The sequence below is a fragment of the Bufo bufo genome, chromosome 4, assembly GCF_905171765.1.
Source record: "Bufo bufo chromosome 4, aBufBuf1.1, whole genome shotgun sequence".
Lineage (NCBI taxonomy): Eukaryota > Metazoa > Chordata > Amphibia > Anura > Bufonidae > Bufo > Bufo bufo.
Window position 1 is genome coordinate 284,592,564 of NC_053392.1, and position 11,361 is coordinate 284,603,924.

General features: G+C 47.2%; 1 protein-coding gene across 1 annotated transcript; it reads right to left on the bottom strand.

Moving 5' to 3' along the window:
• Window positions 1–5,246: 5,246 nt before the first annotated feature.
• EEF1A1 (eukaryotic translation elongation factor 1 alpha 1) lies at window positions 5,247–8,679 on the bottom strand. Its single transcript, XM_040428648.1, has 8 exons — window positions 8,529–8,679; window positions 7,482–7,656; window positions 7,102–7,281; window positions 6,646–6,942; window positions 6,415–6,568; window positions 6,060–6,316; window positions 5,746–5,980; window positions 5,247–5,660 (listed from the first exon to the last, which is right to left on the bottom strand). The coding sequence occupies exons 2-8, from the start codon at window positions 7,623–7,625 to the stop codon at window positions 5,536–5,538; spliced, it is 1,392 nt and encodes a 463-aa protein (XP_040284582.1). The 5' UTR covers window positions 7,626–7,656; window positions 8,529–8,679; the 3' UTR covers window positions 5,247–5,535.
• Window positions 8,680–11,361: the final 2,682 nt, after the last annotated feature.

The following is an 11,361-nucleotide window of genomic DNA, read 5'->3' on the forward strand; positions in this document are numbered from 1 at the left end:
TCACACAAATACCAGTGCTGCACAAAACACTGCCACCTTTACCACAGTATTCAACTGTATCCTGAGGACAGTTATAGAGTTGAGTTCAAGAGGACACCTGCGGCCATTGACCAGGTGCATAAGTACCTGATGCTCCCAGCATTAATGCTAAGAGAATCAGATTGTTATGCACCCGGCCGCCAGCTGTGAGGAGAGCTAGGGTAGGCCCCCTAAGAAATTTCCCTATAGGGTATATGGCCAGTCCGCCTATGAATAGGTAAGCAAAACTTACCTATTGAATTGCTTGCCGCTCTAGTGCCACCTTTCTGGTTCTCCCAACCACTGTTCATGTTGTTAACATATGAACACTGCAACCACTCACTGGCCTCAACAGCATACTTTTAAAGTGCATCTGTCAGCAGATTTGTACTTATGAAACTGGCGGACATGTTGTATGTGCACTTGGTAGCTGAAGTAATCTGTTGGTCCCAGGTTCATATGTGCCCGCATTGCTGAGAAAAATGGGGTTTTAATATATGCAAATGAACCTCTAGGAGCAAAGGGGGCTTTGCTGTTACACCTAGAGGCTCTGCTCTCTCTGCAACTGTTGCGCCCAGGTACAAATCTGCTGACAGGTGCCCTTTAATCTCCTCCAGGGAATTTTTGGAAGAGGCAGTATTAGAAGTGCCACCATCAGTGAAAGGTTTCTGGTGAAGAGGGAATTTAAAATGAAGACTAGTCCATCAATCATGGTGTTTTTGGAGAAAAGATTTCTGGCCACAATACATTTCACCGATGTCCACCAGGATCACAGCTAGTCCCAACTCAGGAGCTGAAATACCTAGTTTCATCATAAACTCCCATTAACCAACAATAAACTTGTCAGAGAGAAGAGATGCAATCCCTAGGCCCCTTTCATGAGTGCGTTTTCCGCGTAGGTGCAATGCGTGACATGAACGCCATAGCAACTGCACTTAATCCTAAACCATTCATTTCAATGGGTGTTTTTTTTTTTTTCACGCATCAGTTCTGCGTTGCGTGAAAAATGCAGCATGTTCTATATTCTGCGTTTTTCACACAGCCCTGGCCCCATAGAAGTGAAAGGGGCTTCAGTGAAAAATGCATTACATCCGAAAGAAAGTGCAGGTGCAATGTGTTTTTTCACTGATGGTTGCTAAGAGATGTTTGTAAACCTTCAGTTTTTTATCATGAGCGTGAAAAACGCATTGCACTCGCACAGAAAAAAAACTGAACTTAAATGCAATCGCAGACGAAACTGAACTTGCTTGCAAAATGGTGCGAGTTTCACTGAGCACATCCGGAGCCAATCGGTCACGCTCATGTACAGTCCCATTGAAATGAATAGGTCAGGATTCAGTGCTGGTGCTATGCGTTCACGTCACGCATCGCACGGAAAACTCACTCGTGAGATAAATCACCTCTTATTATGCCCAGTGTCTGTTTGGTCATGAAAATGTTGGCTCTCAGAGTTTCTTCAAAAAATGTAATACTTATGGGCCATGGCTGGCCAGAGGTTACTATTTTGGCAACTTTTGGCCAGCCAAGTAACAAGCAGCTACTCTGTTAGAGGCCTAAAGTACAGCCTCTTAATATATTTTGCCCATCTTCTGACAATGTGTTAGGCCTCTTTCACACGGGCGTTGCGGGAACACCTGCGATTTTTCCGCACGAGTGCAAGACATTGTAATGCGTTTTGCACTCGCGTGAGAAAAATTGCGCGTGTTTGGTACCCAAACCCGAACTTCTTCACAGAAGTTCGGGCTTGGGATCGGTGTTCTGTAGACTGTATTATTTTCCCTTATAACATGGTTATAAGGGAAAATAATAGCATTCTGAATACAGAATGCATAGTAAAATAGCACTGGAGGGGTTAAAAAAATTTTTAAACTCACCTTAATCCACTTGCTGGCGCTGCCGGCATCTCGTCTGTCTCCTGTGCTGAGCATTCATTCCAGGACCTTTGATGATGTCACTCCGGTCATCACATGATCCATCACCATGGTAAAAGATCATGTGATGACCAGAGTGACGTCATCAAAGGTCATGTAACTGTACTTAATGCTCACCACAGGTCCTATTCAACAAAGGAGACAGAAGCAGATGCCGGCTACGCGATCAAGTGGACTAAGGTGAGTTAAATTATTATTTTTTTTAACCCCTCCAGCGCTGTTTTACTATGCATTCTGTATTCAGAATGCTATTATTTTCCCTTATAACCATGTTATAAGGGAAAATAATAATGATCGGGTCTCCATCCCGATCGTCTCCTAGCAACCATGCGTGAAAATCGCACCGCATCCGCACTTGCTTGCGATTTTCACGCAACCCCATTCACTTCTATGGGGCCTGCGTTGCGTGAAAAACGTACAAAGAGGAGCATGCTGCGATTTTGACGCAACGCACAAGTGATGTGTGAAAATCACCGCTCATGTGAACAGCCCCATAGAAATGAATGGGTCCGGATTCAGTGCGGGTTCAATGCGTTCACCTCCCGCATGGCATCCGCGCGGAATACTCGCTCGTGTGAAAGGGGCCTTACAGTAGTCTTTCCTAGGCCAACATGACTCACTTGTACTCAAACTGCTTTTAACTTAGGCTACTTTCACACTGGCGTTTCTGGGTCCGCTTGTAAGCTCCGTTTCAGGGGTCCCACACGCGGCCCAAAACGGATCAGTTTAGCCCCTAATGCATTCTGAATGGATGCAGATCGGTTCAGAATGCATCAGTTTGCCTCCATTCCGCTCTGGAGGCGGACACCAAAACGCAGCTTGCAGCGTTTTGATGTTTGCCTGACGATGCGGAGCCAAACGGATCCGTCCTGACTTACAATGTAAGTCAATGGGGACGGATCCGTTTTCACTGTCACAATATGGTGCAATTGATAACGGATCCACCTCCCATTGACTTTCATTGTAAGTCAAAACAGATCAATTTGCATTCATGGTAATGCAAACGGATCCGTTCTGAATGGATACAAGCGTTTGCATTATAGGTGCGGATCCGTCTGTGCAGATACCAGACGGATCCGCACCTAACACAGGTGTGAAAGTAGCCTTACAGTGCCCACTTGTGATTAGCTAAAAGACCAATTGGCTTACTACTAGCACTGGGAAAATCGGCTTCTTTGAGCACAAGTGTGGATTTTTATATTTATTCAACATAAAATGGTTAATCAACTTCCAAACTTTCCGCAGATTATATGCAAGACCCTGCTTTAGCCTTTGTTTTTTCCGTTTGGGTACCACTGAACCACCCACCAGTTATCCATAAGATAGCCTTTACAGTATTTTCCAGTTGCAATGGCTGTCCCAGAACATAAAATGCACTAATGTATTAGGGTACTTTCACACTTGCGGCAGGACGGATCCGACAGGCTGTTCACCATGTTGGATCCGTCCTTCCGCTATTTCGCCGTGCCGCTGCTCCGTCCCCATTGACTATAATTGGGACGGAGGCAGAGCTCCGGCGCAGCACAGCAAAAGCTGCTGGACTAAAAAGTCAGACATGCAGGACTTTAGTCCGGCGACTTTCACCGTGCACCGCCCCCATTATAGTCAACGGGGACGGAGCAGCGGTCCGGCGAAATAGCGGATCCGACATTGTGAACAGCCTGTCGGAACCATCCTGCCGCAAGTGTGAAAGTAGCCTTAGGCTACTTTGACACTAGCGTTTTTTGCTGAACCCCTCAGGGGTTATTAACAGATCCGTTTGTATTATCTTTAACATACCCAAGACGGATCGGTCATTAACTCCATTGAAAATCAATGGGGGATGGATCAGTTTTCCATCATGGCAGAACAGATCTGTCCCCATCGACTTGCATTGGAGAGGGGGGGGGGGGTCATGATGGATGTGTCTTGATCAGTTTCCCAGAACGAAAGGCAAAATAACATGTTGCAGTTTGCTCTCCGGTCTAGGAACGCAACGCATTTTGGAGCATTCCATTCTGTTCAGTTTTGTCCCAAATGAAAAGGGACAAAACTGAAACGCATTTTCCGGTATTGAGCCCCTATGACGGATCTTAGTCCTGAAAACTTAAACGCTAGTGTGAAAGTAGCCTAAAAGGGTCTTTAGCTTAGTTTTTGCACTTCCTGTATGTAAGCCCTGGAGAGCCACTTTCTTAAAATAGACCGTACAGAATGAGTTAACCCCCCATTTTATATAACTATAAACCAGACATCTGGCAGTTCCCATGACATTTTTGAATATTACATGGTGCCTGGGCGTTGTGCCTCACACAGGCATAACACAGATATGCGGGTATTGCTGCGCCAGCATCTGCAGCAAGCTGCTCTGGTACAAATGCTGGCTGTCGGGCAGACCAAAAAAGTTGCATGCAACGGTTTGGCAGCTGGATCTATGCCAGACCTCATTACAGTCAATAGGGATCTGGTGTAGAAATCCCAGTGGGGCAACTAGCTTTTTACAGTCCACACAACTGCATGGTATAGCCTCGTGTGTCTGCTCTGCTGTGGAACTGTCTGTACCTTGCAGCAGTAAATGGTGCCAAATTACCCAGACCACTGCACCTTTGACCGGAACTCACAGCATGGTAATGTGCAAAGCGTCAAGTTCCTGCCTGAACGCAGATTTACTATAATTTTATTTCCAGCATTATACAATTTCATAGCAGGGGTGAAACAACAAGAGAATGTGGAAAAATAAAACACGCAAAAAAATAAATTAAAAAAAAATTACACAACTTGGGTTAAAGCAAGTATCTTTACCCATGTCCCCCACAATACCAAACCCAACATCAACTGTACACAAGAACTCTCAACCCAAACATGGAACCAGTCCTAAATATGAGTGGCTAGTGGGAAACCACTGTAAAACTTAGGACCCTTCATCAGTTTTGACATAGCATAATTGCCCTATTACCCTATAGGGTGGCCCCCACTGATGCCATTGGTGTATCCCCCAAACTGATGAAAGGTCCTCTTTAACATGCAAGACCCTTTTTGTACATGGGTACACTTAGTATTATACTGGCATATCCAACACCGGACCATGCAAAAAATAAAAACTTACGAACCAGGGCCTCACCAAGGACCTTGGTCACTGCAAACCCATAGTATTTCCATTGCAATCTAAATATGAATGTGCTGGTTGCCCAAATGCTACACGCCATAAGAATTCTTGGGGTACATGCACCCTGCAAGGTCTTCTAATTAGCAGCAGTCACTGAATATTCAGCTACGTTATGCTTTTCAGGTATTCAAGTTCTCCAACACCCCCCACTGATACAGACCACACATTTATTTCTCATTAACTTTTAATGGTCTCAAATTTGGTGACAGATTTTGGTCAAGTTGTTTCCACTTAAAAATTACTGTTTTTAAAACACTAATAACTTAAACTGCCACAAACAAAATGGTCCACAGACATTCCTTTCCTTCTGAAGCTTTTACGATGCATTGTAATCATTAACCAGTCTTTTACTATTAAACTGAAATAGCCAATTGAAACAAACAGTTCTGAGACCGATCTTCCACCGCTGGTTAAGACTGAGGTGGCACTGGGTTTTTGGAATATTCATTTGGTTTTCTGGGCCTTCTGAGCAGACTTTGTAACTTTGCCTGCACCAGGTGCCTTCTTCTCAACAGCCTTGATGACTCCAACAGCAACTGTCTGCCTCATATCACGCACAGCAAAGCGTCCTAAAAGGAAAGATAGTGTTAGATGACATTTAACATATAGGGTGTCAAGATCTAATGCAGTTCACAAAACGACAAGTGTACTCACCAAGAGGAGGGTAGTCAGAGAAGCTCTCCACACACATGGGTTTGCCTGGGACCATTTCAACGATGGCGGCATCACCAGACTTCAGGAACTTGGGGTTTTCTTCCAGTTTCTTACCAGAACGACGATCGATCTTCTCCTTCAGCTCTGCAAACTTGCAAGCAATGTGAGCAGTGTGGCAATCCAGCACAGGTGCATACCCAGCACTGATCTGGCCAGGGTGGTTCAGGATAATAACCTAAACAACACAAGGGCGTTAATGGTGAAGTTCAGATACAGATGTACATACCATTAAGACAGTAGAACAAATCAAGTACCTGTGCGGTGAATCCAGCAGCTTCAAGGGGTGGGTCATTCTTGCTGTCACCAGCAACGTTACCACGACGGACATCCTTGACGGAAACGTTCTTTACGTTGAAACCAACGTTGTCACCGGGCAGAGCCTCGGTAAGAGCTTCATGGTGCATTTCCACTGACTTTACTTCAGTTGTCACATTGACCGGGGCAAAAGTAACCACCATGCCGGGTTTCAGGACACCAGTTTCCACACGACCGACGGGTACTGTACCAATACCTAAAAGAAAGAAGATTAATCAGAGTATCCAGTCTGCGTTTAATCATCAAGCTGGCTGGTGTCAGTTTCAAAGTTGAGCCTAGGACGCAATTACTTACCACCAATCTTGTACACATCCTGAAGAGGCAGACGGAGGGCCTTGTCAGTGGGGCGGCTTGGTGGCAGAATGCAGTCTAGAGCTTCAAGCAGGGTAACTCCGCCAGCCTTTCCGCCTTCTTTGCGGGTGACGCTCCATCCCTTGAACCAGGGCATCTAAAGAAGAAGGATCATTAGAAATCTACACTCAGACTACCACATCTCACCTCAGATGACAAAATCCCCTAACTTACGTTAGCACTGGGCTCAAGCATGTTGTCACCGTTCCAGCCAGAAATAGGCACGAAGGCAACAGTATCTGGGTTGTATCCAATCTTTTTGATGTAAGTGCTGACTTCCTTTACAATTTCATCGTATCTCTTCTGGCTGTATGGTGGTTCGGTGGAATCCATCTTGTTGACACCAACAATAAGCTGCTTCACACCCAGGGTGTAGGCCAAGAGGGCATGCTCACGGGTTTGTCCGTTCTTTGAGATACCAGCCTCAAACTCGCCCACGCCGGCAGCAACGATCAAGACAGCACAGTCAGCCTAGAGTAAGATAAGAAACCAAGGAGAATTTTAATATACAAAACTTCTTGCCGCATGCTTGCTGTTGACGAAGATCTCATAAGGCACCCCCCCACCTTCAAAAAAAAAAAAAAAGTCCCACTTTGAGATGCCCCACGAATAACTAGCTGTGCCATTTACCTGAGAAGTACCAGTGATCATGTTCTTGATGAAGTCTCTGTGTCCAGGGGCATCAATAATGGTGACATAGTACTTGCTGGTCTCAAATTTCCATAGGGAGATATCGATGGTAATACCACGCTCACGTTCAGCCTTCAGTTTGTCCAAAACCCAAGCGTACTTGAAGGAGCCCTTGCCCATCTATGGATAGAAGGAGACTGTCAGCTATCTCAGTACCAGACGAGAGACCTGGCACCACATACTGGAATGACAGATTCATACCCTACAACACAGGTGCTAGATTCCTAGGACTTACCACCTGAACTCGAGAAGGTAAGGCAGACCTACCTCTAAACAAATGTGCTAAAGATTACATTTCAGAGTTAAACCAGACATCTTACCTCAGCGGCTTCCTTCTCGAACTTCTCAATGGTACGCTTGTCGATGCCACCGCATTTGTAGATGAGATGTCCAGTTGTTGTGGACTTGCCAGAATCTACGTGTCCAATGACCACGATGTTGATGTGTATCTTTTCCTTTCCCATTTTGAGTGTTAAGATGTTTGGCGATGGACACCTTTAAAAAAATAAAATGTAGTATAAAAATGAATACATCTAAGTAAAAAAATAAAATAAAATCTAAATACAAGTTGATAATTACAATCCATGCAGCAGAATACGTCACACTACGATCTGCAGCATGTGTGCCCATAAAGCACCACACCCACAGGAACATGGACGGAAAACGCAGAACTAATCCTAAAAAAACTGGGTCTGGTAGAGCTGAAGGCGGCGCCCCGCACGCGGCTCCCCGGCTTCTTTGTCTGGTGCGCCGTGACTCATCGTCCTCCATCTTGTGGAAGAGGAAACCCGCTCAGCGGCCGCCATCTTTACATTGTACACGGCACTGAAAGCACGGCGCGGCAATAGTCCGCACGGCAAGTACACCGGCCAGACACAGAGCAGGGCGGCGGGCAAGCCACATGTTAGCTACTAGAATACCGGCACCAGAAACGGATGGAAAACGCACCCGCCTTCACCACCAGTCAGAGCGGCGACTCCCCCACACACAACGGGGATCCGCCAGTAAAAGAACCAGCTCCAAATAGATCCAGAGGTCAGTCGGCAAGCCTCGCACCCAGAGGCCACGCCGCCACTAATATACCGCTCACAGAGAAAAGCCCGAACTAAATACAGTACCGGCAGCCTACACCGGACACCTGTAAACGGTAAGAGCGCCTCCGATACACCGGATGGCTCCGATAGAAAAAGATCCCCAGTGGATTCCAAGTAGGCCGCGGATCCAGCGCGCAGGCCCAGGCGCCGCTCCTCGGTGAGGAAACCGCCCTCCATAACACTTCGCTCTATCAAGCCCGTCAGTAATAACCATCCAAGCGAAGCCACAAGGCCTGATGCACACACCGCGGCCTCAACAGCGTCTCTTCTTACCTTGTAAATTCGCCGCAGACCCGGTGAGGAAGAGATCGAAGTCGGCGGGCGTCACTGTTATATAGCAACCTGGGCGGAGTTTGCCGATGACGTCACGCGGCCCAGAATTCCCGGGTGTTGAGGCGGAGAAGTCTGGTCTCTCCGAGTTGGGGGGGAGGAGGGGAGAGAGTGCTAATGACTGGCGTGTGGAGAACTTTCACGTATTACTAGTGGTAGGAGAGCAAGTTCAGTGAACTGAATCCGTATATCACGTGCACGGCCCGTAGTGTTCCGTAAACAGGGGTGTGCTAAGCTGTGCCCTGTCACCACAGACGCCATTACACGTGTGCTTAGACCAGCCGGGGCTCATGTGATGGCCGCTCTGGTCACACCGCAGCCGCTTCCATTGTGTTAGGCTAGGTGGACTGTTCACGTCAGCGTGTTAGACGGGCATAGTCCACGCTGAGTAACCGGCGCCGAGCCCAGACATGCCTGAGCCGTAGACTGCGCGGGGCCGGCCACGAGCGCGCGCACTTGACCTACCCTGTCTGCCTGTGTCACATGGAAGCTTCTGGCTCATGCTCGGCCCCGGGTGCCGCACTCCTAGTCCTCCCTCACACATATTAGGGCCACCTCACCTGACAAGAATAATGGCTGTACAGCTAGATATTCTCTGTAGCAGGGATACATAACTGTTGCTGTGCTGAGGGCCACAACAAAACATAAAGGGTATAACTATTAGACCTGTGGGGGCCCTGTACCCCCTGCGGTCCCCTCAGGTGCGCTCTCCATCACTTCTGTGGGGTCTCCTCGCTCGCCCGGCTATTATCGGAACTCCCATAGAAGTGAAAGGAGCGTGCGCATGTGTGGTACACCCGCCTTTGCTGTGGGGGCCCCAGCCTGGAGATCGAAGTGGGTCCCAGAGTTGGGACCAGCACCCACCTGACATTTCTGGCATATTTTAGCAAAATGCCACCAGTGTCACAGATGAGACGGCCCCTTTAATCACAGTGCAGATTTTGTCATATCCGGTACATGAGACGTGTTAAACAAAGCCCCTTGTTCTAGCTTAGAAAACCGCACGTCCGCAACGTATCACAGTCGCGGTAAAGATGAGACTTTAACGGACTTCACTCACACGCTGCGGAAAACTTTCGGCCCATAAATTGATCTGTGGATTTGAAACCCGCGTGTGCATGGTGTGTATAATGTCATACGGCATTCTAGGTGCGTGCCTTACATGAGACCGTTTTTAGGGCCCATTTCCCCTTTCTGTCAGAATTATCTCCAGTGTGTTTGTGACATTGGATTTTTTTCCTACGACAAATCATGGGCGCTTAAAACAGTATGTGCAATATCGTGCACCAAAATCATTGTATGGAAACCCAACCTGAAGGTGCCGTATACATCATTGGAAGAACTAGTGCAACGATCAACATCCTCGATGGCCAAGAGTCGACTTCTGACCGGAGCAAATGTCTTTGGCCTGGTTGGAAAATCTTGGTGGTGGTCAGCGAAACTACTTGAGTATGGCTTGATTGGCCAATTCAGACGATCATTTGGCATTTTGCTCAAGGACCAGGGAGTCTGTTTTTTTTTTTTTTTTTAACAAAATTGACTGTGATCCGCTAATTTAGGCTGGCGTGTGGCCGGTGGGATCAGTTACATGGTCCTACGGACTATTGATCAGCGGGAATGCGAGGATATTCCCCCATTGTCTGATAGGTGCGGATCCCACCTCTGGGACCCGCACAGAGAACGGAGCGGGGTGGCTGGATGACCCACCGGGCTCAGGCCGGTGCTCGGCTATTTTCGGCGGCCCCATAGAAATGAATGGAGGGCGGATGCGCATGCGCAGTGTACCCTTACACCACCTTTCACTGATCCGTTCTTGGTGTAGGTGCAGGTCCCAGAGGTGGGACCCGCACCTATCAGACAATGGGGGCATATCCTAGTGATCTGACCCCATATTCTGTGATGGGAATATCCCATTAATATTGATAGCCTGTCCCCACTATAGGCAATCAATATCTGATAGTTTTTTTGTTTTACCTGAAAAAGCTGCAAGCGCTCCAGCATGCTGCGTTTCTGAAAATAAGCCAGAAGGACAAACAACTCCACCTAATAAAAACACCGGTGGCAACAACGCTTGTATGTCCTGTGTTTGATATTTCCCATAGATCTTCAGCTAGTATCTGGAGGTGGTGTTTTTTACCGTCTTTAAGTGATGGCCCATCCTCAGGACAGGTCATCACTAGCTGATTGGTGGAGGGCTGATCTGCACTGACCATCTCTATCCACTACAAAGTTGATGGAGCGGTCTGCTTCTGGCGCCAAAGCTACTGCGAAACAGCTGATGATATATATGCAGCTGAACAGGAAGACTCAGAAACGGGTGTAGTTATAGGGGAAGGGGCTGTTTTGAGGCCCAAACTTAGAAGGAGCTTAAAGATTTTATTGTCAGGGCCCCTTCAACAGTATTAGGGTACTTTCACACTAGCGTTGTTAGAATCCAGCAGGCAGTTTCGGCAAGCCGTATACAAACGGATTGCTTTTTTTTCTCGGATCCGGTGATATACCCAATCCGTATCATCTGGAAGAACGGATCCGGTATTTACATTTTTAAAAAGATCAAAAGCCCGGAGCATGTGCAGACTGGAAAACCGGATTCGGCGATGCAGCAATTTCTGGAACACTTGGTACCAGATCCGACATTAATACATCTCTATGGAAATGAATGCCGGATCCGGCAAGTGCGGTATTGTACCGGGATTTTGGCCGGAAAAAGGAAGGGAACGGAAGACATCCTGATACATTCCCATTAAGAATGCATTAGGACAAAACTGATGCGTTT

What these genes read in the sequence shown, in the direction of transcription:
- EEF1A1 (XM_040428648.1), bottom strand. Translation starts at nt 7,625, where the DNA reads ATGGGAAAGGAAAAGATACACATCAACATCGTGGTCATTGGACACGTA. An exon ending in TCGAGAAGGAAGCCGCTGAG is followed by an intron (nt 7,282 to 7,481) that starts GTAAGATGTCTG and finishes TTCTATCCATAG; the next exon opens with ATGGGCAAGGGCTCCTTCAA. An exon ending in TGATCACTGGTACTTCTCAG is followed by an intron (nt 6,943 to 7,101) that starts GTAAATGGCACA and finishes ATCTTACTCTAG; the next exon opens with GCTGACTGTGCTGTCTTGAT.